The sequence below is a fragment of the Pelobates fuscus genome, chromosome 10, assembly GCF_036172605.1.
Source record: "Pelobates fuscus isolate aPelFus1 chromosome 10, aPelFus1.pri, whole genome shotgun sequence".
NCBI lineage: Eukaryota > Metazoa > Chordata > Amphibia > Anura > Pelobatidae > Pelobates > Pelobates fuscus.
In genome coordinates this window covers 116,588,133-116,613,293 of record NC_086326.1, presented here as the reverse complement: position 1 = coordinate 116,613,293, position 25,161 = coordinate 116,588,133, and the positions used below count along the sequence as shown (strand labels likewise).

Sequence of the window (25,161 nt, the reverse complement as noted above, 5' to 3'; positions counted from 1 at the left end):
CACTAGAGGTCACTTCCTGGGTTCTGTGCTAGAGCGTCGCTGGACGTCCTCACGCTGTGTGAGGACCTCCAGCGTCGCTCAAAACCCCATAGGAAAGCATTGAAATTATTTTTCAATGCTTTCCTATGGGGAGACATAATGCGCATGCGCGGCATTTCCGCGCATGCGCATTACGTCTCCTCGGCCGGTGGGCGAGATCAGTCTCGCCCACCGGCCGACGCAATCACTGGGAGGAGCGTCACGGAGGCGGAGACAGCGGCGAGGGACATCGCCGCTGTCCCAGGTAAGTGACTGAAGGGGTTTTCACCCCTTCAGTAACCGGGGATTGGGGGGTGGGAGGGAGAGGGACACTCCAGTGCCAGAAAAACGGATCGTTTTTCTGGCACTGGAGTTTCCCTTTAAAAAAAAAACTCTGTCGCAATAAGACTCTTTCACGTATCATGTGTGGAATATTTGTTTTCTCCTTTGATATTCATGGGGGGGGGATCAACTATATTATTCCACAAATCTCTCCTGGACTAGAGTTGCAGATATAAGAGCAATTTTTGTCATATATTATCTATGTAATGTATTAACAAATTGTGGGGTTAATCCTGCTTACTGTTTCCAAGTATAGGGACTAAGTACCAAAACCACTTTATGTTAAAGCCTATTTCCTAAATGCTTGCGCCTGGATACAAGCTTAGTATGCAAGCGTAGTATTCTTTAGATTTTAATTATAATTGTTTTATCAAAAAGGGATGTCCGAGTCTTAGAAAGGTAATCCTTTAATGTTAAAGTAAAGTATATGTTTAACTTTGGGTGTTTCTTTAATAAAGCTAATTGGACTATAAGTTATTTAAATTGGTAACATAGGTTATTTAAATGATGTTCAAACCTGAATTGGAATAATATATGAAGATCTCCTTCGAATAAACTTCGAGTATACTTCTACCAGCTAAATGAACATATGTTCAGTTAGTTAAAGGGATTGTGTCTATATACTTTGCTGTTACAAGGCTTGCGCTTACTCTTCCCATTTCCAGTGGGCATCTTTAACAGTTATCAGTGAATGTTCATTTCATGAGCTGTTCCATGTACAAACAACATTTAAAACTTCAAAGTATCCATGCATGTGAACAATGTATATTTTGAAGCAGACACGAGTGGAAAAACGATGTCTATCATAATATAAAGTGTCCACAAATTTAAAAAGGATTATGTACTAAAACAAACCTCAATCAAATCAAGCTGACGCTGATGATTAGAGCGCGTTGCATGCAGTAAAGACCGAGTTTCATCCAGTTGGGCCTTCAGTTGCAAGGACTCATTATACAAAACAGAGAACTGTGACTGCATACAGCGATACTCTGGGGAAATTCGGACATTGCTCTCCACAGCACTCACAAGCTCAGCCTGCAAGAAATGCAAGACACTCCAGAAGATCGATATATTCATTTTGTCTGACATATTTACCAAGAAAAGTCCAATAAATGCATTTAGGGTATAAATAATTATTATTTTTTTTAAAGTTAAAATCACAAATACCTGCAATTCATGGTTCTCTGATGTTACTTCGTTTAAGTCTTGTTTCAGTTTTTCTAATTCCTGCAAGCGGTTCACAGCTAGCTCCTTATTCATATCTACTTCAGATGTCATCTCTTCAAACTGAATTAGAGAGTAAGGTGCCGTATGAGACAACATGTACACAGGAAGAGAAATAAAGCAAATTTTATGCAAGTATGTTTTTAAAAGCAAGTAGCTAAAAATAAAAAAAATAAATACAAAATACAAAATTCAAACAAAATCATAAAATAAGCAATGTCACCATACCTTTTTTGAGTTGATAGTAATAGTTCCTCCGTACAAACTACTGCCAGCCCCGTACACTTTGTATCCCTTGGAATTAACCTGTCAGATAGACATACAGTCATTTAACATTGAAACAGAATGTCAAATCACCAAATCACCAAATAGCATATGTTGCTTACTCTCTCAAGAACTTCAGACAAGTGTCTGTTAAGGCGCTGTTCTCGTTTGCGGACTTTATCAATATCCCACTGTAGATCCTCAATAAGACCATCTAGGACGGAGACTCGGGACTCTGCATTTTCTAACCGACATTGCAGCTGTGAGAACTGGCGGAGAATGACAATGACAGTAACAGATAGGATTTAACCTTGCACAAAGACAAATTATAGTGACATTTTGTTCTGTGTTTGATGCTATGAAACACACACCATTATAGGAAACCGCTTGAATTCGTATTTCTTGTTGGCTACCCTTTAGCATGGCCTGCTTCTCACTAAACAGCAAGGACTATCTAAAGTCACATTTCTATTAATACAGTAGGTAGAGACTTTTAAACGTTGATGTTATACCACTTTGAGAAGCAAGAAGCACTTTGGCCAGCCTGACTCTGGATGATAGGCATTAGTTCCTCTACCCATATTTAAACCATTAAACGGTCCTTGTGTACTGTTGTACGAATCCCCACTCACTCAATAGCAAAGTTTAAACTACTGAACAAAATGCTTAAAGTGACTGGTTTATAAAGATATTGGGGTGTGTGATGTGTGTTCAAGTAAAATATTACAGATTTTAGATCAATCATACATGAAGCTATATTAAAAACAATTACACAAGTGGGGATAGCAAGGAGGTATGGCATGGGAACATACACACACATAGGGGATAAAATGATGACCATTGGGTGTAGACTAACTATAGTTTAGAGTAGTTACATCTCATCATGAATATATACAGACATCTGTGAGATCACCAGATCACTGACTGGTGAAAACAGAGGTAAGTGACAGAAGTATGCTTTGCACCCACAGTCCTGCGCAAGTGATGCTTGAAGCTATGGGCTAGTTACAAAGATCAGAATTGGAATACCCAATTAGTGAGTCTCTTCAATAAGGAAAGGAGGCAATCTCTCATTTACTAATGCTGGCCCTTCTCTGAAGACATCCCAGTAGAGAGAATTGCTGGGAGAATTACAGGGAATTCAAAGTGAATTTCAAATTTATGGACAAAACAAATACAGAACGGACTTGGGGAATGTTTAGATTAATTTATTTTGGCCTAAATTTTGAAATGCACTTTTAATTCCCGTCAATTCTAACTTAATTGAATAACCCTGATTGTTTTTGAGGCACAAAAATGATTAATCTATTCTTACCAAATAACATATTCACTAACCTCTTGAGACATGCTCTGCTGTTTCTCCTGCAACAAAGTACACACTTCCTGCAGTCGAGCATTCTCATTAGTTAACAAAGAATTTAGATCTCGAACTGCCTCCTCCATCAGTGTGGGGTCTGCAAAGATTCCAAAAATTAGCCAGAGAGAGAACCCCGCCAAAAACAAAAATCAGCAATGAAAAAAAGGTACCATAAAATGAACATATAACAGGTTTCATATTAAAAAGTAAACAAAAGAGTGAAAAGTAGCAACGCTTAATAGTTGCTGTACCTGTACTATTGAGTTTAATGGACAGTTGATCCAGGCGTGCATGTAAGCGGTCATACACCAGTGCTATGCGGGAGACAGCTCTATGCGAGGATTCCACACGTTCCTGCAGCTGGGTTTCAATTTCTTCACTGCTACTGCTGGCTAGCGTAGCCAAGAAAGAAAGTGGAGCTTCCCATAGACCCTCACCTACAAAGATAAACAATAGTAGCAAGAAAAAAATAAAATCTAGTATCACCCAATACTCTTTAACTGCATGTTACCTTCTAAAGATTATTTCTGTATGCTTTGCTACCATCTTCAATATTAAACCAAAACTTTTAACATGCTTAGCTTATGAAAACCAATGGTTTCTTTTCACACATTAATGCACTGTTTTCTCTTACACCTCTCCATAACAAACATTTAAAGTTCACTTTTGCTTATAACACTTCCAGCAATAAATATATTATTTATCATGAAGACAACATTATATGCTCAATGGTTTTAGAAAATATTAAATACTATGGTGAAGTTTTATGTAACAAGGATATAGAACAAATAATAGGAACAGTACAGTTTTAGAGACACTCTAGGCTTCATAACTATTTTACCTTAATAAATTGGTTGTAGTGTCTGGAGTCCATCTCTCTATTCAGTGTTAAAGCAGCTATGTCAACTTTCCTCCAAATTGAGTATTTAATAAAAAGATAAATTTCACCGAAATTCCAACGTAGTCAAACTATATACTTAGTATATTTTCTCCTCTTCACAGAACTTTACAGCTGTCTATTTTTCTAATTTCCCTCATCCACCACTAGTGATGACTAGTCAGAAAAAAGGTTCTCTCTATGGAGGTTCCCGTGGTTTTGCGGGTCCTTCAGAGACCTCATTGTTGTGCTGTTGCGCATGAGCAAGAATCCAATACTAACGTGGGCTCCTGTCACATAAAGCACCAGGAGCTGAAGAGGAACTTCAGGAACAACATGACTTCGGCTGCAAGGGACAGGTTCAGGTAAATAAAAAAAAAAAACTCCCCTTTCCCTGCGGCCACGTGGTGCAGTCACCATTGCAGGTCATAATATGCAAAGACCTCAGTTGCTGAAAGAGCCACTTTAAACCATTTTCAAGCAGCTTGAGTGACCCTGGCCACCCACTATAGATGTGGGTAAGGCACAGATTACACTTGTTCTTAACTACATCAATTCATATAAACAATGGCAGCCCATGATAGGCTTACAACAATCCACTGTCATCCAATCACCAGCACCAATAGTTGTTCAGCCTAGTGCTTCCTTATTAGCCCATAAAGCACAGAGTGGATGGGCTGTTTAGAGTTACACTATTAAAAATGTTTAAACACTGAAAGATCAGACCAACCGTCTGCCAGACACTAAAACCACTTCAATGAGGTGAAGCGGTTGCATTGCCTGTAGTGTCCCTTTAACTTGTGATACACATCACCCAAAAATATAAAGTCCTATTCTGCCCTGTGTTACAATGTGTATTTCAAACGCCACAATTGATCTCTTACCCCGATCAGTTTCCTTGCGCTCAGGATTACTGTCAGAATCTGGTTCAGGTTCAGGAAGCACTAATGCTTTTCGTTCACTTAAAAACTCTCCCAAATCCTGATCCAAATCATACCGACCTAGGAGAATCCTAATGTTTTCATCAAACTGAAATAGGGTGAAATATGAAAAGGAGAAGTTAAAACTTGAAAAAGATGTAAGGTAAACAAAAAGAAAACAAAAAAAAATAAAAGTAAAAAATCATAAGTAAATAATTATTTTGTATTTATTTTTTTAGAAACACTACTATATAGGAGAAGAATAGAATATAACAAAAAAATGCAGGATGCAAAGGTTAGTTAAGAGAGCAAGCTATATGAAAAATATGTAGTCTGAATTACAAAAATAGCACAAACCTGACTCCAGTATCTGTTAATTATTAGGAGAGATGCATCATCTGTTGCCTGCCTTTTCTCTAAGGTCTCAATGCGATCTCGTAGTTCATCTTCTATAGCTTGTCTCTGGTCTAACATTCCAGCCAACTTCTTGTTCTTAACCTGAAGAGTACGCAAGTCCTGTTCTTCCTGAAAGATTAAATCAAAAGTAGAAATAAGGTTTTGATGGGTATGATTATATATTCTGAGACCACAAAGATACTACTGGATCATAGCAGACTTGGAGAATTGACAAAGCTAGCCTACTGAAACTCACACAAACATATGTAATAGTAAGTTCCACTACCATTAAAGCTCCCCCCTTAATGAAACCGTTCAAGCAGTCTTTGGATGTCACCGCCCTCACAATTTTCTGTCAAACTGTTTAAGCAGCACAACAGGTCATATACCCTGTATGTATTTTATTCTATGATATATAAAACCAACAATAAGTATAAATTTGAAAAAAAAAGTTGTTTGGCATAATTTGTTCAATCTCACAATAGATTCACTTATTGTTCTGATTCAGAGGATGCTTCATAAAAGGGTAATTACAATAATTTTAGCAGTTATTAGTTGAATAGCAGGAGTGTGGATATTTAAAAATAAAAGAAAATAACTTTGGCCAAAGCATGGACCTGGAGACTGAACCCCACACTCCTACACAACCCACAAATCAGACAAACCATCCAACAAGAACTCACAAACTACTTCATGACCAACATTGGATCAGTCCCATCCACGAGCACACTGTGGGCGGCCCACAAGGCCACAATACGGGGAACAATAATCAAAGCAGCCAGCATTCACAGAAAACAAACACTCCACGAACTAGAACACCACCTGACCTCCCTACGGACGCTTGAAATCAAACACAAACATACCCCCTCCCAACCATTACTTGACAAAATTAAATCCCACCAACAAGCAATAAAAACCTACATGTCTAAAGACGCTCATAAGGCCCTACAATGGACCAAACAATTATTTTATGAGAAATCCAACAAATCGGACACCCTTCTGGCACGCAAACTTCGACAAAAATCACTTCACAAACGTATCGACAAAATCACCTCACCTGGGGGCCGAACCCACAACGACCCTGACCAAAGAGCCTCCATATTCGTCGAGTACTTCACTAAACTATACAACCACAGCCCCACCCATACCCCAGCACACCCGACTTTAGGACAAGAAATACATAACTTCCTTTCAAAAATCCCCCTCCCAGCACTCACAAACCAGGAACGGGACTCTCTCGCATCCCCAATCACCGAAGAAGAAATAGCCCTCACGATAAAACACACAAAACCCAACAAAAGCCCAGGTCCCGATGGCTTCACAGGCCTCTACTACAAAACATTCAGCACCATACTGATTCCCAATCTGACCACTCTCTGCAATTCAATAATGGAAGGCGAACAGGTACCGCCGGAAATGCTCAAAGTCAACATCTGCCTAATCCCCAAACCACACAAAACACACCTAGACCCTGGTCACTACCGCCCAATATCCCTCCTCAACACGGATATTAAGATCCTCACAAAAACACTGGCCAACAGGATTCAACGACTCCTCCCAAAACTCATACACCCAGACCAGGTAGGATTTATCCCCAACCGCCAAGCCTGTGACAATACCAGACGCACGATAGACTTAATATGGAGAGCCCAACACAAGGACACCCCCACCCTACTACTCTCAATGGACGCTTGAAAAGCGTTTGATCGCTTGCTCTGGCCCTTCCTATTCTGCACTCTACAAAAATTCCACTTCCCTGACACTTTCATCAAAGCCCTCACGACCCTATACTCCAACCCCACGGCGGCTCTCCTACTCCCCAACACCAACCCACATGAGTTCATAATAAAAAACGGGACCAGACAAGGCTGCCCGCTCTCCCCACTCCTGTTTGCCCTCTCCCTAGAACCTCTACTACAACTCATCCGCTCCACCCCCGAAATCCAGGGCCTTAAGGTTCGACAAGATGAATATAAGATCGCAGCATACGCAGATGATATCCTCCTGACACTCACAGACCCTACCAACTCCCTACCCCCCCTCCTCACGCTCCTTCAAGAGTACGCCCACCTCTCAGGTTATAAACTGAACCTGGATAAAACAGAAGCCCTCCCCCTCAACATACCACAACCACTCCTGACCCAAATAATCCGCTCACATCCATTTCGATACAACCAACAAAGCATTCACTACTTGGGCACACACATTCCAGCAGATCTATCCAAAACATATTCACTAAACTACACCCCACTGATCGAACGAGCCATGTCAGACCTGCAAAGATGGCAACCCATGCACATATCCTGGCTGGGCAGAATCGCATCCATAAAAATGAATCTCCTACCCAAATTCTTATACCTGTTCCAGACTCTACCCATCCCCATCTCTAGATTGGACTTTAAAGCCCTCCAATCAAAAATAGACAAATTCATCTGGGCGGACAAAAGACCACGGATTAAACGGATAACAATGTACAAAACAGTGAAAACCGGGGGCTTAGGTCTCCCCAACCTCATGCAATACTACCAAGCAGCCCAGTTGGCCCAGGTGCAACACCTCCACTCCCCCCCGGGAACAAAACTCTGGGTAGATCTGGAACACAACCTTCTAGGTAGAGACCATCCCTCCCTCCTCTTTTGGCTCCCCAAAAATGACAGACCAGATCTCCCCCCGACAACACCTGCTCTAACCACATCCCTACAAGTATGGGACAGAACCAACGCGCGCCATCCCCTCATAAACTCCCCATCACCACTCACCCCGATCCTCAGAAACAAACGTTTCCCCCCAGGCATGACTCCACGAGACTATGCACATTATGAGGACAACGGACTAACCAGACTTCGGGACTTCTACAGAAACCAGCAGCTGATACCATTCCCAGAACTCCCGTGTACCACACCACTAAACACATTCGATCACTTTCGATATCTACAGCTACGCAGCTTCCTGATGGAACCCCAGAACACAAAAACAGCAAATACAAAACTCACACGCTTCGAGACAAATTGCCTACATGCCCCCACACACAAAGGACAAATTTCCTTGATATACTCCCAACTAAACGCCAATTCCCCAACAGACACACTCACCTACACGAAGGCCTGGGAAAGAGACATAGGCCCACCGGATGACCCAACAGTCTGGACAAGCATATGGGAAGCGACCGCCTCACTTACCATATGCGTAAATCATAAGGAACAGGCTTACAAAACCATGCTCAGATGGTACCTGACACCACTGAGACTCAAACAAATGGGAATAGCCCAAACAGACACGTGTTGGAAAAAATGCGGCCAACAAGGCACGTATTTCCATATGTGGTGGCAATGCCCACACAGCTCCCACCTCTGGAAGGCGGTTGCCGACCTCACCTCTAAAATACTGCACGAGACCGTACCCATGGACCCCTGGACATGGCTACTCTCAAAACCCCAACCCCAACTACTGAGGGCACAAAATAAACTAGTGGCGAAAATAGCTCTCGCCACCAGATGCACCATAGCGGAGCAATGGGGCAACCAAAACACGCCTACACTAACAAAAATGGTCCAAAAAAACAAAGAAACAATGGTTAAGCTCTGTTAAGATATCTGGTATGTAATTAAAAAAGTTTTGTAGCAACTAATATCGCAGTAGTCACTGTAACGTGATTAATACCTTCTTCCAATGATATAAGGCAGAGATAGGCAGTCTTCGGTACTCCAGATGCCGAGGACTACATCTCTCATAATGCTGGCAAAGCATCAGGGGAGACATGGTGTACAGCATCTGGAGTGCCGAAGGTTGCCTACCCCTGATAATATAAGGTTTATCTGATCTCTTAAAGACTCAATTTTTTAAATCCTGCATCATTAAAGAGATATTATAGTGCTAGGAATACAAAACTTTATTCCTAGCACTATATTTCCCTCACGGTATTAAAAGGGGGGGCTAATAAACATGCAAGGCGAGTGCCGCAAGCACATTAGGACGGCATAGCAAAGCATTGAATCACTGATTATTATTTTTTTAAATGGGGATTTAACTGATGCTGTATAACCTCACGCAGAGCGTCAGGACGTCCAGCATCAGTTAGGCAACCAAAAGTCGACTAGCAAGCAGGAAACTCTTCTAGTGACTGTCTGGTAGACCGCCACGGGAGACAGACTTAATACTGCAATGTAAACATTGCAGTTCTATGGAATTACAATGTTTTAAATTGCAGGACTAAGTGGGACAGGGACACTGCACCCAGCCCACTTCAATGAGATGAAGTGGTCTGGGTGCCTACAGTGTCCCTTTAACAATGTATCATACTTTATTGCTATTGACTTGGCAATGATTGAAACTATATTATATATATATATATATATATATATATATATATATATATATATATATATATATATATATATACAGCAATTTCCAAAGATAGCACTCCAGGGTCTTGATAAAAAATAACTTTTATTTTCCTTGCTAAAACGACAAAGTGTCAACGTTTCAGCCTGATCCCCTCAGGCTTTCGTCAGGACATACTGTGCAAATACAAAAACCCCACATTATATACCCTAAATAAAATGTTAACTCACCACACTTGTGACACCTCTGACTCCATGGACGCCCGGACCGGGACTGCCGCGGGCTACCCGACGTACGTCCGCAGCCGCACGGCGTCACGCTCAATCACGCGGCCAAGGGTCATCACCATGGTGACCTATACTAACATCAATAAACCACATATGGGTCTCGAGTAAAAACAATACACATAGCTGATTCGCGCTGGGGAGATGAAAACAATCATTACGATCGAAAGGCACCCCACTGGCAGTACAAAATGCTGGCTACTGAACTAATATCCACCTCCAAAAAAAATATATGTAATAAGCTCTGAAATCACTAAGCTGTGAGAATAACAAAGTTTAAAGTAACTTATGCAGATGCAAGATAAGAGCTTTTGCTTAAAGGAAATTTATGCCATAAACCTCGATAAATTAGGCATAATAATGATTATATCTGAACTGATCGTTATAAGGAAAAAGGGGAAAATCACCTAACTGGTTTGTTAAACATATTAGATTTTAGTTCACAAGGAGCATAGTGAATGGGACTGAAAATTTTAAATGGCGGTAACTTATAATGTTCCCCAGTAGTTTCAATAAGTTCCATCTTAAGTCAAGGAATCACCAATTACCTAAACCGCATAAACAGTACCCCACTGATTGCCGAGGTCTATCTGCATATTAACCTTCTATCAAAAAATAGCATATCGTCATCGTGATGAAAATAAAATTCAGGGATGAAAGAACAATATCATACAAGAAATCAACAAATACAAATACAACACCATTTTTATGCCACCATGGGATCCAAGAGAGGATGCCTATCCCTCAGGGTGGGCATCTACTTCTCATCCCATCTTTGTGGCTTCTTATGTAGATAAACGTAGTATTTTAAAGAGAAACATAGGTGTATATGTCTAACCCCCAGAGTGGACATAACACACCCCATCTCATCCATACTACTTAGATAGTATCCCCATTGGATTTGTTATAGAGAAAACCGTCCTCCAACCGTACTTTCAAAAAAAGGAGAGAGAGCTTGTTATAAGAATGCAGATAGAGTATATTTCTCATTTAAACCTTCAGGATAAACTGTTCTCAAAGTCCTAATCCAAAATAGTTCACGTTGTAACAACATTTTCTTGCGATCCCCTCCTCTCCTAGGTGGTGGTACATGGTCAATTGCCATGAGTTTTAAGGTCGGTAAAGTGTGACCTTTCTCCAAAAAATGTTTGGCCACCGGCAAATCCGATTTCTGATCTCTGTACGCCACTCGTATGCTGGATCTATGGTTACGAATGCGTTCTCTCAGGGGCAGGTCGGTCTTACCAATGTAGGTAAGCCCACAGGGACACGTTAGCCTGTATACTACATAATCCGTGGTACAAGTTAGTCGATGCCTGATGATATACTTTTTTCCTGTATGAGGATGAGAGAAGAATTTTCCCGATAGCATGTGTCCACACGTGACACAGCCCAGACATTTATAACAACCCAGGTTCAAAGAGCCCTGTTTCTGCTCATAACAGTGTATCGGGTCTGTCTTGACTAATAAGTCGTTCAAGTTCTTATTTCTCCTATAACACATCATGGGTCGCTCACGAAATGGTTCTGGTAACGAAGTGTCATTTCCCAAAATTCTCCAATTTTTCTCAATCATCTGTTTAAATTTTGGGGAAGCTGTAGTATACGTGGTTGGAAAAACTCTGGGGGTTAGACATATACACCTATGTTTCTCTTTAAAATACTACGTTTATCTACATAAGAAGCCACAAAGATGGGATGAGAAGTAGATGCCCACCCTGAGGGATAGGCATCCTCTCTTGGATCCCATGGTGGCATAAAAATTGTGTTGTATTTGTATTTGTTGATTTCTTGTATGATATTGTTCTTTCATCCCTGAATTTTATTTTCATCACGATGACGATATGCTATTTTTTGATAGAAGGTTAATATGCAGATAGACCTCGGCAATCAGTGGGGTACTGTTTATGCGGTTTAGGTAATTGGTGATTCCTTGACTTAAGATGGAACTTATTGAAACTACTGGGGAACATTATAAGTTACCGCCATTTAAAATTTTCAGTCCCATTCACTATGTTCCTTGTGAACTAAAATCTAATATGTTTAACAAACCAGTTAGGTGATTTTCCCCTTTTTTCCTTATAACGATCAGTTCAGATATAATCATTATTATGCCTAATTTATCGAGGTTTATGGCATAAATTTCCTTTAAGCAAAAGCTCTTATCTTGCATCTGCATAAGTTACTTTAAACTTTGTTATTCTCACAGCTTAGTGATTTCAGAGCTTATTACATATATTTTTTTTGGAGGTGGATATTAGTTCAGTAGCCAGCATTTTGTACTGCCAGTGGGGTGCCTTTCGATCGTAATGATTGTTTTCATCTCTCCAGCGCGAATCAGCTATGTGTATTGTTTTTACTCGAGACCCATATGTGGTTTATTGATGTTAGTATAGGTCACCATGGCGATGACCCTTGGCCGCGTGATTGAGCGTGACGCCGTGCGGCTGCGGACGTACGTCGGGTAGCCCGCGGCAGTCCCGGTCCGGGCGTCCATGGAGTCAGAGGTGTCACAAGTGTGGTGAGTTAACATTTTATTTAGGGTATATAATGTGGGGTTTTTGTATTTGCACAGTATGTCCTGACGAAAGCCTGAGGGGATCAGGCTGAAACGTTGACACTTTGTCGTTTTAGCAAGGAAAATAAAAGTTATTTTTTATCAAGACCCTGGAGTGCTATCTTTGGAAATTGCTGTATATTTTGGCTGACAAGCACCGGGCATTGAACTACTGGACAGGTGGAGTGCAAGATTCGTTGTTTTTTTGTATTTTTCAGCATGTGCCATAGCTGTTATTCTATGCACCCCCAGTGAATTAATTCACTCAGACTATTCTGAGTTAGGATTATTATTTACAAAATTGGATTAAGATTTTTTGACTTTTATATTTTGTGAAGTACGCTATCCCTACATTATTTTGGTTTTTCATGATATAATTTTATATCAATGGATGATTTTTTCACATTAGCTGGTGGATGCGCTGAGCAAGCAGAAATCTGGCAATACAGTGACTCCGATGCAGATAGAATTAGATGGGAAACTAGCACTTCGGATCTCCCCAATACAACCTCACTACGAGACATTTATTTTGAATTGTTGAAATTAAAAAAGAGGGAAACAGATCTGGATCTTCACGGATTGTTTTTATCTGACTATCACCGTAAACTTCAGATCCCAAGAGGTTTTAGGGTTAGCAATGTGCCCACGATTGGTAGATTGAAACCAGCAGTGTGCAAAAAGTGGATCTCAGTCCTCAACAAGTGTTCATTGGACTTGATGTTAGTGATTATAGAGGACGTGAAGGAAGACCTGATTCAAATTAGGAGGAGGATCACTGAATTGGAAACGAGACAGGCATTACTATTGGCTAGTCAGGAAGCTACATCTACATTGTTAAAATTGGAAAATAACGTAAAAAGCTATAAAACTGACCTTATCAGATTCAAAAAGGAAAAGCAAGAAAAAGTGTTAGCAGACTATAAGGAACACAGAGTTTATAGGTGGCTCAGCGGCACGAGTGATTTACCTAGATTTGCGAGAAAGAGAAGACCTATTCGCAAACCTAGGCATTATACGATTGATCAAACTTCAGGTAATTCCAGCTCAGAATCTGATAAAAACAGTTGGGATAGAGGAAGAGGGGCGAACAATTTTCAAGCTCAGCCTTTTTTAGAGGTTTCAAACCCTGCCAGTCAGGGTATACAGACCAGACACCAAAGCAAAGAAGCTACGCAAGGAGGAGAGCGGTCACCAGACGAGGTCAGAAGGGACATACCTTCTGGGGTAAAAGGAAGACCACCACGACAGAGGAGATAATACCTATCTTCAATTTATCCTCCAGGATATTAACAGTGGCTGAAATTACCTTGCTGAGTAAAGGTTTGTCATTCGTCCCCACGGCTAAACCCAACCCATTAGACTGGGAAGTTGAATTATATAAATTCGGCAGATCTCTGCGGCTCAAAGATTTTTTTAAGAACCAATCTACCCCCTTGGATGAGATAAGATTCAAAAAGAAAAGCACTTTTGACCCCTTGCCGAACCAAGCTTCTATCAAAAGCTTTTTAAGATCTGTACAAAAGGAAACCACAGACCATTTAAAGATCACTCATTCCTATCATTCCAATTGTTCCAAAATGGATCGAGAAATTATCAAGTCCTTGGCTACAGACAAGGATATTGTCATTAGATCAGCGGACAAGGGTGGGGGAATTGTCATCCAAGATTATGTAAAATATAGGTGTGAAATAATGCGACAATTATCTGACTCCCAAACTTATTTGAAATTAAGAGGTGACCCTACGTTTCAAGTCAAACTTTTGATCGATACCATCCTATCAAGAGGTCTGGAACAGAAGTTTATAGATCAGGACCTCTGGGAGTTTTTACACCAATCAAACCCAAGGACACCGGTGATTTATACACTCCCCAAGGTGCACAAAAATCTACAAGACCCACCGGGGAGACCAATTGTGTCGGCGGTAGGGGGCATCTTAGAACCCTTGGCTAAATGGCTCGACTTTTTATTTAAGGAAACGATCCAACATCTTCCAACGTATATCAAGGATACACCCAGCTTCATTGATATGATTTCTATGATTTCCTTACCAGCCGGGTTAATATCACTGGTGACATGTGATGTAAAAAATTTATATACTATCATACCCCATTCAGGGGGAGTCCAGGCCATGGAACGGATTATTTCGTCCTCGGACAAGTACATGGGTCCTCCAGTTGAATACGTCATGCAAATTCTGGAATTGGTTTTGACACAGAACTACTTTCGTTTTGAATTTGATTGGTATAGACAGTCAGCAGGAACATCTATGGGAGCGGCCATGGCTCCAATGTATGCGAATGGATTCATGTTTGAGTTTGAAACACAATACATATTGGAGCCGTTTAAGGATATCATCTTACTATACGGCCGCTACATCGATGATGTCTTTATGATCATCAAGGGTGACAACAGAACTGTAGAATCCATGGTTCAATACATCAATTCATGCACATCGAATGTAGAATTAACCATGACGGTAGATCCATATACAGTAGATTTTTTAGATGTAAGGGTTATGAGAGAAGGCACCAAGTTGGCATACACACTCTACTCAAAAACTACTGACCGCAATACTTTACTCCATGCGAATAGCTTCCATCCGAAGGCCCTTAAACAATCTCTACCATATTCACAATTTTTGAGGGTGGTGAGGAATAATTCGGATCCAAATAAAGCTGAGGAACAATTAAAAATGATGTGGGATAAGTTCCATCAACGGGGCTACAGTGATCAGATACTACGTAAAGCCCTTGATAGGTGCCATACAACACAGGTCGAGCCAGAGGCTTCATCAACTACAAGATTGGTTTTTCCAACCACGTATACTACAGCTTCCCCAAAATTTAAACAGATGATTGAGAAAAATTGGAGAATTTTGGGAAATGACACTTCGTTACCAGAACCATTTCGTGAGCGACCCATGATGTGTTATAGGAGAAATAAGAACTTGAAAGACTTATTAGTCAAGACAGACCCGATACACTGTTATGAGCAGAAACAGGGCTCTTTGAACCTGGGTTGTTATAAATGTCTGGGCTGTGTCACGTGTGGACACATACTATCGGGAAAATTCTTCTCTCATCCTCATACAGGAAAAAAAGTATATCACCAGGCATCGACTAACTTGTACCACGGATTATGTAGTATACAGGCTAACGTGTCCCTGTGGGCTTACCTACATTGGTAAGACCGACCTGCCCCTGAGAGAACGCATTCGTAACCATAGATCCAGCATACGAGTGGCGTACAGAGATCAGAAATCGGATTTGCCAGTGGCCAAACATTTTTTGGAGAAAGGTCACACTTTACCGACCTTAAAACTCATGGCAATTGACCATGTACCACCACCTAGGAGAGGAGGGGATCGCAAGAAAATGTTGTTACAACGTGAACTATTTTGGATTAGGACTTTGAGAACAGTTTATCCTGAAGGTTTAAATGAGAAATATACTCTATCTGCATTCTTATAACAAGCTCTCTCTCCTTTTTTTGAAAGTACGGTTGGAGGACGGTTTTCTCTATAACAAATCCAATGGGGATACTATCTAAGTAGTATGGATGAGATGGGGTGTGTTATGTCCACTCTGGGGGTTAGACATATACACCTATGTTTCTCTTTAAAATACTACGTTTATCTACATAAGAAGCCACAAAGATGGGATGAGAAGTAGATGCCCACCCTGAGGGATAGGCATCCTCTCTTGGATCCCATGGTGGCATAAAAATGGTGTTGTATTTGTATTTGTTGATTTCTTGTATGATATTGTTCTTTCATCCCTGAATTTTATTTTCATCACGATGACGATATGCTATTTTTTGATAGAAGGTTAATATGCAGATAGACCTCGGCAATCAGTGGGGTACTGTTTATGCGGTTTAGGTAATTGGTGATTCCTTGACTTAAGATGGAACTTATTGAAACTACTGGGGAACATTATAAGTTACCGCCATTTAAAATTTTCAGTCCCATTCACTATGTTCCTTGTGAACTAAAATCTAATATGTTTAACAAACCAGTTAGGTGATTTTCCCCTTTTTCCTTATAACGATCAGTTCAGATATAATCATTATTATGCCTAATTTATCGAGGTTTATGGCATAAATTTCCTTTAAGCAAAAGCTCTTATCTTGCATCTGCATAAGTTACTTTAAACTTTGTTATTCTCACAGCTTAGTGATTTCAGAGCTTATTACATATATTTTTTTTGGAGGTGGATATTAGTTCAGTAGCCAGCATTTTGTACTGCCAGTGGGGTGCCTTTCGATCGTAATGATTGTTTTCATCTCCCCAGCGCGAATCAGCTATGTGTATTGTTTTTACTCGAGACCCATATGTGGTTTATTGATGTTAGTATAGGTCACCATGGTGATGACCCTTGGCCGCGTGATTGAGCGTGACGCCGTGCGGCTGCGGACGTACGTCGGGTAGCCCGCGGCAGTCCCGGTCCGGGCGTCCATGGAGTCAGAGGTGTCACAAGTGTGGTGAGTTAACATTTTATTTAGGGTATATAATGTGGGGTTTTTGTATTTGCACAGTATGTCCTGACGAAAGCCTGAGGGGGATCAGGCTGAAACGTTGACACTTTGTCATTTTAGCAAGGAAAATAAAAGTTATTTTTTATCAAGACCCTGGAGTGCTATCTTTGGAAATTGCTGTATATTTTGGCTGACAAGCACCGGGCATTGAACTACTGGACAGGTGGAGTGCAAGATTCGTTGTTTTTTTTGTTTTTTTATATATATATATATATATATATATATATATATATATATATATATATATATATATATATATATATATATATATATATATATATATATATATATATTTGTGCTCGGAATTTAAATACGTAATGAATAGTAACTGTGAGCAAAGTTGGTTGTGGTGTGCCGAAAAACCAACGTACGAGTGGGCCTGTAAATAAAAGAGGGCAAAAGATAAATTTGAGAAATACACACTTTATTGCATTTTTTTACAAAACCAAGTTCCTAAAAGCTTGGCGAAGCTCTCTCTGGCTGTGGAATATATGCCGTATATATGGAGGATTTCCACCGTCCCAGTCTCTTGATGATATGGACCGGTGTGTTAGTGCTAGAGGCTGCAGAGGCGGCTCCTATACGGAAGGAGTGCCCAGAGAATGTCGTCGGGTTGTGTCCGAGCTTAGCTAACAAAATTCTGATATGAACCATCAATTTAGCGGTGGTTAACGGGTGCCCTTGTAGTGTTAAGAGCGGAGAGTCCTGTGGGTGATCGTGCAGAGATGACCGTAGGTGATCTAATACTTTTACCGGACACCAGGCATTATCAGTAGGGAAGAGAGGAATTATAGTAGGATGTAGTGATTGGTTGGTTTTAGTTGTAGGGATCGAAAGTTGGTAGTGATCCTCTATCTTAGTGAGGTGTGATATTTTAAGACTTAGCTTTATATCTCCTTGGCAAATTACGGTGAACTCTCTAGGTCTGAGAAAACCGTAGAAAGCGAGATATATAGCAGATTTAATCACCGTATTAGTGCCGATGTCGAATGGGGCTGTGTCAAGGAGATTGCTAAGTGACCTGAAGATAGGCCCATCTATAGGTAATCTAATGGTAGAGAGTGGAGGTGAAACCTTAGTTATACCTTTCAAAACCTTTTTGATGGGATATGAAGAAAGGAAAGGCGTGTTGTTAGGGAAAAGGGTGAGGCTGTGGTGCTGGACCCCCGTGAGATAGAGTTTAATGGTGTTGTGGGATAGTTTTAGGTGTAGGTGGCAAAAGGAGGCAAAAGCCACCATGGTTTGAATAGAGAAGTCACCTTGTAGACCGAACTCTGCAGTGAATTTATTAAATATATTAAGTGCCCTATTGTAAGTGATAGCCGTGTTTGGTGATAATGCTTGGTGAGTGAGTGCTCTAGCGTGGTTCAAGAGTGTGCTTAATCCAGGATTAGCTCGTGGAACCGTGGTGTCCTGGATGGTTGTAGGTGAGCCGTTGGGAGTGCCTGAGAAAATGCCTGAAATTGAGAACGAGAAAGAGCGTCAGCGGCCGTGTTGTAAATCCCCGGGATGTGAAAACAAACTAAGTGAAACTGGCCGGATGCTGCCAACCAGGTCAGCTTGCGAATCAGCCGCATGATGGTTAGGGAAGATGATCGCCCTTTGTTCACGATTTCGCAAGCTGCCGAGTTATCAGAGTAGCATTTGACTGCCTTGCCAGACCAGAGATGACCCCAGGTGTGTGCGGCCGCCACAATGGGATAGATTTCAAATAAAGCTGAGGTCTCTCTGAATCCTGGCAAGGCATCCGTCTCAGTGGGCCAATGGCCCCTGAACCAGTGGTTCCCGAAAATGGCTGCAAAACCGGTATTGGCTGCTGCGTCTGTGTGGATGATGGGTGAAGAGGTGGAGAGAGGGGGAATAAACATGGAGATTCCATTCCAGTCTTTCAAAAACTTCCCCCACATAGCTAGGTCAGCCTTGGCGTGGGGGTGCAAAGAAACTGTGCCAGAGTCCGGAACTCCGTGCATCAGGCAAAGAAGTCTGGATATGAAAGATCTTCCCTGCGGAATGATGCGCATGGCAAAGTTCAGGGATCCGAGAAGGGACTGAAGTTCCTTCCTAGTGCAAACATCATTCCGCAGGAACAAGTCTATTTCCCCTCTCAAACGTGTCAGTTTGTCGTGAGGGAGGCTAGCTTTGAGGTTAATCGAGTCCAGTTCTATCCCCAGAAAGGTCAATTTGGTAGTGGGGCCTATAGTTTTGGCTGGGGACAAAGGGACTCCAAGTGTGGCAAATAGTGCAGTAGTGCTTTTGATTGATGTGGGTGATGTTGACCCTGGCTCTATAAGTAAAAAGTCGTCGAGGTAGTGGATAACGGAGTGACACCTGGTGATGTTCAGGAGCAGCCAGCACAACGACTCTGCGAAAATGTCGAACAGTTTGGGGCTGCTACGAGAACCGAAAGTGAGTCGTGTAGAGAAGTAGTATAGATCACGCCATTTAATACCGTGTAAGTGCCAGAGTGAGGGGTGCATGGGTAGTAATTTAAAAGCGTTAGTAATGTCCGTTTTGCTAAGCCAGGGTCGGTTACCAGATGAAATTATGGAATGTATGGCGTCGTCGATGGTTACGTATTGAAGTGAAAATTCGTCTGCTGGAATGAGTGCGTTTATGCTAGGAACAAAAGAGGAGTGCGGTGCCGATAAATCAATAATTAAACGTTTTTTATTAGAATATTTGTGAGTAGCGATGCCAATGGGGTTAGTGCGCCAGGAGGAAAATGGTATAGAGGTGAAGGGACCTATCATAAACCCGTTGGTGATTTCTGAGGCAATGAGGGAGTCTGTGGAGACTGGGTCTAAACGTGCAGACTGTAGATTAGGGCATTCTAATGTACCTGGGGGAATGGCAACTATACCCGTGAGAAACCCTTTAGTGAACCCTGTGGTGAGATAATCTACCAGATGCTTGCTAGGGTGAGACCTTAGATAAAAAACCAGGTTGTCGATGTTTATGTCGGTTAGTCATTTGTTTGGTGACAACCTGGCTGGACACATGGTCTTAGTATGTGCCCTGAAACATATGGAGCAGATGTGCAATAATCTACAGGCGCTGAAACTGCAGGAGCCTGCGTTAAAGTTATTGCACACCTGCGCCTTCCCTAGAAAGGAGATGGGCCTACCTAGCTTATCCCGAAGACCACCTGATGACTTGCTGTAGGGGGTGAAAGTAGAGTGAGGTGTGAAAGAGTGAGAGGTGGGTGTGGAGGTGGTGGGATCTGCTTCGACTGGACATAAGTCCGCCATGTGGGATGTCGAGTTGCATATGGCACAAGCCGGGGGCCTGAGTCCAGCGAAGTGGCGACAGAACAATTCAGTGTCCATCTGACCCCAGTTCATTTTGATATTGAACTGTTTTAGATGGGTCGCCGCCTTCGCTGACACTGACTTGTGGTAGTCATAGAACGAGGAGCCCCCGTACTTGATGCCTAGATCCACCACCTTGTGCAGATAAAGGTCTAACTCCTCTCTCCTGTGGGGGTACACTGTGCAAATAACATCTCTATATATCCCGAAGGCTATCACAAACTGTGGGATTGATAATTTTTTATTAAGCCTGGGATCCCTCGTCTTGAGTACCACAGAAATGTCGCCATAGTTGAAGGCCTTGTTCTCAAGAACATCCTGGGAGGCTATGAGCAGAGACACCAGACACACGTCCTTCCCGTCTAAGATATCTTTCTTGATAGAGTCAGGGACGGAGTGTGCTGGTGACTCAAATGGTGTAATGGTTGTGCCTGGTGCTAGGGGGGGGGGGGGGTATGGGAGGGCATGTAGGTATGATGGGTACAGCCGTGATAGGAGCTGGGATTATCGTGATAAGGGCTGGGACTATCGTGATAGGAGCTGGGACTACCGCAGTAGTACCTGGGGAGGAGATGGCGCTCTCCACCTTGGATAGTCTGTTATTGAGGGCCTGAAGATTGGCCAAGATCTCTGCCAGGGTATCCTGGTTGGACGTGCTGTAACTTGGTGGTAGTCCTTGAGAGCTAGTGCCTGGCCTAGGCTCGGGGGCTTGGTGGGTCAGTAGCCTATAAAGTTCAGCCTTTCTGGCTGTGGTCGGGAAGGGGATTCCCCTGAGCCTAAGTTCGGCCGTAATTTTGGGAATAGTCCATGCTCTCAAGGACGTGGGGGTTGAAAGGGTGAGAGAATCGCTTGGAGACTCGGGTCTGGTTGGCGTGAATGGTATATCTTCAGTCAGTTCTTCGGTTGGCATGGGTTCTTGGAACATTCTAAAAAGGAAATGATTATGCGAAGATACATTAGTGAGGGAGTACGGAAGTTTGGGGTGTGTGGGGGGTGAGGTAAATGGAAGAACTGGACTGTAATGCTAGATGCCGAAGCGAAGAGTTTAACTGTTGAATGTTTTGGTAGGTGAGGCCCTGCTAATGCCAAGTGGCGGTGAGAGCCTCTACCTATGATTTGGCTTATGACGTGATTGCCACAGACGTGGTGGCGGGGTGTTGGCCTCTCGGTGACAGTAAAGAAAGATCAAAATGTGTGGCCGTGACGGGTGAGGCCCTGACTAGAGCCCTATAGTAGGGCATGCGAGGCTTCTAACTATGATTTGGGCGTGGGGCCGTACCTCCGTGTTGAGGTGGGGCGGGGATGGATGGCCTTGCAGGATAGGATTAGGACTAATAGGGTGAGCTTAAGGCGTAAGGCCTAGACCCTGTAGCCAGTTCGATTGTATACTAAGGGTATAATGCGTGGCCTGGAGTGGTGTGTGGATACCAACCTTAACTGGACGCAAATGGTTTCTGGAACCTTTTAGGCAGATTAAGTGTAGTGAGTCTTGTCGTCTAGCTGTCCTCGTTGAAGAATCCTGGGAATTTAAGAAAGATGTTGATGTATTTATACGTATCGTGGTGGCGTATGATTTGTTTTCTTTTTGATAGGGGCGGCATGCGTGATCCTGCGTTGAGGGATCTGGAATGTTTATGGAGTTTGATTGGGATGATTTTTTCTATTTTTTGAGAAGGCTGAATGAGGCCTAGGGTTGGAAAATGGACGTATTTGGGAAGGGCGTAAGTACCTGAAGGTATGGCTGAGTACCGGGTCAGGATTTGGTGTATGATCCAGAGCCTGGAGGCCGTATGACCGTATGTCTGGATAGAAAAAATAAAGTAACGAGATTAACGTATCGTGGGCGTAAGCTTCTGAAAAAGCAGAAAGGAGATGATGAGACTACGTGAGGTCTTGTATGAAGATTTGTAAGTAGAAATTAGAGGACTATACCTTGGTAGGACGTACAGAAATTTCGTATGGACGTAGTAGGTTACCAGTGTAGACCGGTGGAAGCCTAGGTTAATTTCAGGAGCTTAAGGATTGACTGAACAAAATATACATAGTTAACAACAGGTGCAATGGTATGTAATGAATTTTGTATTTTAATTTTATATATTTAAATGAATTTTACTTAGACCGTGAAGACAAAGAGTGATAAAATACCGTACCTGTTCCTGTAAAGAAAAAGGCCTTGAAACTATCAACTTTAGCTCAGAAAGTGAGAAACCGAAGTATTCTGTAAAGTCAAAAATATGTGGCGGCGTGATTATATGAGAAATGCTTTAGCACATGTGTTTTAATGTTCCGGGTGTATTTACTGTTTAGACAAAGTATTTATTAGTATATGTGTCGTTTTACAGAAAATTTAGGGTAGCGAGCCGTATATTTTATAATAGTAGTGGGAGTATTAAGGTTAGTAAAATGCATATTGCTGTCTAACATTGATAGAAAATCGAAAAGGCTGGTATTAAAATGAGTAAAATATATAACACTAAACAGACGAGTAGGTATTAAATAGTAACCTGATGTAGATTTATTTAAAATAGACCTAAATGCATACAGTAGCCTATTTAAATAAGATCAAATCGCATATGTGTAGGAGCGTCGTGTTTGTACTTAACATAAATGACATAAGGTGGTCCTGGGTGACCGCATGTAAAGAGGGGTATACCGGTAAAATTATTGTGTACATGGAATCATAAGCTAAGTCGTGAATAACGTATGAATATGTAAACGATATGTAAACGATATGTAAACGATGAGAAAAAGTACCGGTGCGAGTGTAGATTAGTTTAAACGAGCATGTAATAGTGTGATTAAGTTTAAAGGGAGCCTACCCCCACGTTTTTAGGCCCGAACGGCGGGAAAATAGCGGAACGCTATTTCCTTCGCCTAACTCACGAGTACGTGCCGGTGTTGAGACCGGAAGCCGGGTACCTCGACCGGAAAACAGCTTGGAGGCTACGAGCGGACGGAGGGCTTGTTCTGAACGTCTGTCTGCTGGAAACACGAGAAAAATTCTGGCGGGAACTGGAAGTGCTGGTTGCTATGGGGACCAAACAATCAGCTGAACGGCAGAGGTGAGTAGGGGCTGGGAGTTTAAGTAGGGGACTTACTCCTCCCACAAATTCAGGCCTCCACAAGTTCAGGCCTTTTAACATATATATATATATATATACACACACACACACAGTGAGGGAAAAAAGTATTTGATCCCCTGCTGATTTTGAACATTTTGCCCACTGACAAAGAGATGTGTTACCAATTGTCTTCTTGGTGACTATGGTTAAAGCTGCCTTAAAGGACCACTCTAGGCACCCAGACCACTTCAGCTTAATGAAGTGGTCTGGGTGCCAGGTCCAGCTAGCTTTTACCCTTTTTTTTTTTTTTTATAAACAGCAGTTTCAGAGAAACTGCTATGTTTATACTGAGGGTTAAGCCAGCCTCCAGGGCCTCTAGTTGCTGTCTCATTGACAGCCGCTAGAGGCGCTTGCGTGCTTCTCACTGTGAAAATCACAGTGAGAGCACGCAAGCGTCCATAGGAAAGCATTATGAATGCTTTCCTATGCGACCGGCTGAATGCGAGCGCGGCTCCTGACGCGCATGCGCATTCAGCCGATGACGTCGCGAGGAAGAAGAGGAGGAGGAGGAAAGCTCCCCGCCCGGCGCTGGAGAAAGAGGCAAGTTTAACCCCTTCCTCCCCCCAGAGCCCGGCGGGAGTGGGTCCCTGAGGGTGGGGGCACCCTCAGGGCACTCTAGTGCCAGGAAAACGAGTATGTTTTCCTGGCACTAGAGTGGTCCTTTAAGATAATTAACAAGATCCTCCCATGTATTTTTGGGCTGATTCCTCACCATTCTCATGATCATTGAAACTCCACGAGATGAGATCTTGCACGGAGCACCAGACTGAGGGAGACTGACAGTTATTTTGTGTTTCTTCCATTTGCCAATAATCGCGCCAACTGTTGTCACCTTCTCACCAAGCTGCTTGGCGATGGTCTTGTAGCCCATTCCAGTCTTGTATAGGACTGCAATCCTGATCCTGACATCCTTGGACAGCTCTTTGATCTTGGCCATGGTGGAGAGTTTGGAGTCTGATTGATTAATAGCTTGCTTCTGTGGACAGGTGTCTTTTATACAGATAACAAGCTGAGATTATTTAGGAGCATTCCCTTTTAGAGAGAGTGCTCCTTATCCCAGCTTGTTGCCTGTATAAAAGACACCTGGGAGACAGAAATCTTGCTAATTCATAGGGGATCAAATACTTATTTCACTACTTGAAATACAAATCAATTTATAACTCTTTTGACATGCGTTTTTCTGGGCGTCAAATACTTTTTTCCCCTCACTGTACATATATATTTTTTTCCTAACAAATAGGGCTTATATGAGAGGAGCTGTATATCTTCTTAGGGACAAACCGACTAAAATAAATATCTAAAATTTAAATATCCCCTTCTTCCCCTTTAAATACCTGTTTCAAGCCCAGAAACTTCAGTATTAATTCTTGTCCCATTCGGACATCTGACTGTGATGCAAGACTTGCGCTTGGGCACTGCGGTGGAACGCATGCTCAATTTTGAACTTCGAAAATTTGGCACACAATTCAATTTGGGTGCTGATAAATGCTGTGCAGTCCCTCAGGACAGGCATGGAAGGTGTCCTTGGAGGGTCTACCGCGTCACCAGCGCCCCCACACGGTTCAGAGGCCTTTCAGATAAACTAAATGATCTTTTCTTTAAAGGCTTCTGTTT

General features: G+C 42.2%; 1 protein-coding gene across 1 annotated transcript in view; it reads right to left on the bottom strand.

Moving 5' to 3' along the window:
• Nucleotides 1-25,161, bottom strand: part of RNF20 (ring finger protein 20) — an 88,919-nt gene that overhangs the window by 42,870 nt on the left and 20,888 nt on the right. The window contains exons 3-10 of the mRNA XM_063435018.1: nt 5,360-5,527; nt 4,967-5,111; nt 3,457-3,642; nt 3,184-3,302; nt 1,971-2,117; nt 1,813-1,890; nt 1,528-1,647; nt 1,216-1,395 (exon numbers count right to left, since the gene is read on the bottom strand). Coding sequence (XP_063291088.1) covers nt 1,216-1,395; nt 1,528-1,647; nt 1,813-1,890; nt 1,971-2,117; nt 3,184-3,302; nt 3,457-3,642; nt 4,967-5,111; nt 5,360-5,527 — 1,143 coding nt within the window. The remainder of the gene's footprint in view (nt 1-1,215; nt 1,396-1,527; nt 1,648-1,812; nt 1,891-1,970; nt 2,118-3,183; nt 3,303-3,456; nt 3,643-4,966; nt 5,112-5,359; nt 5,528-25,161) is intronic.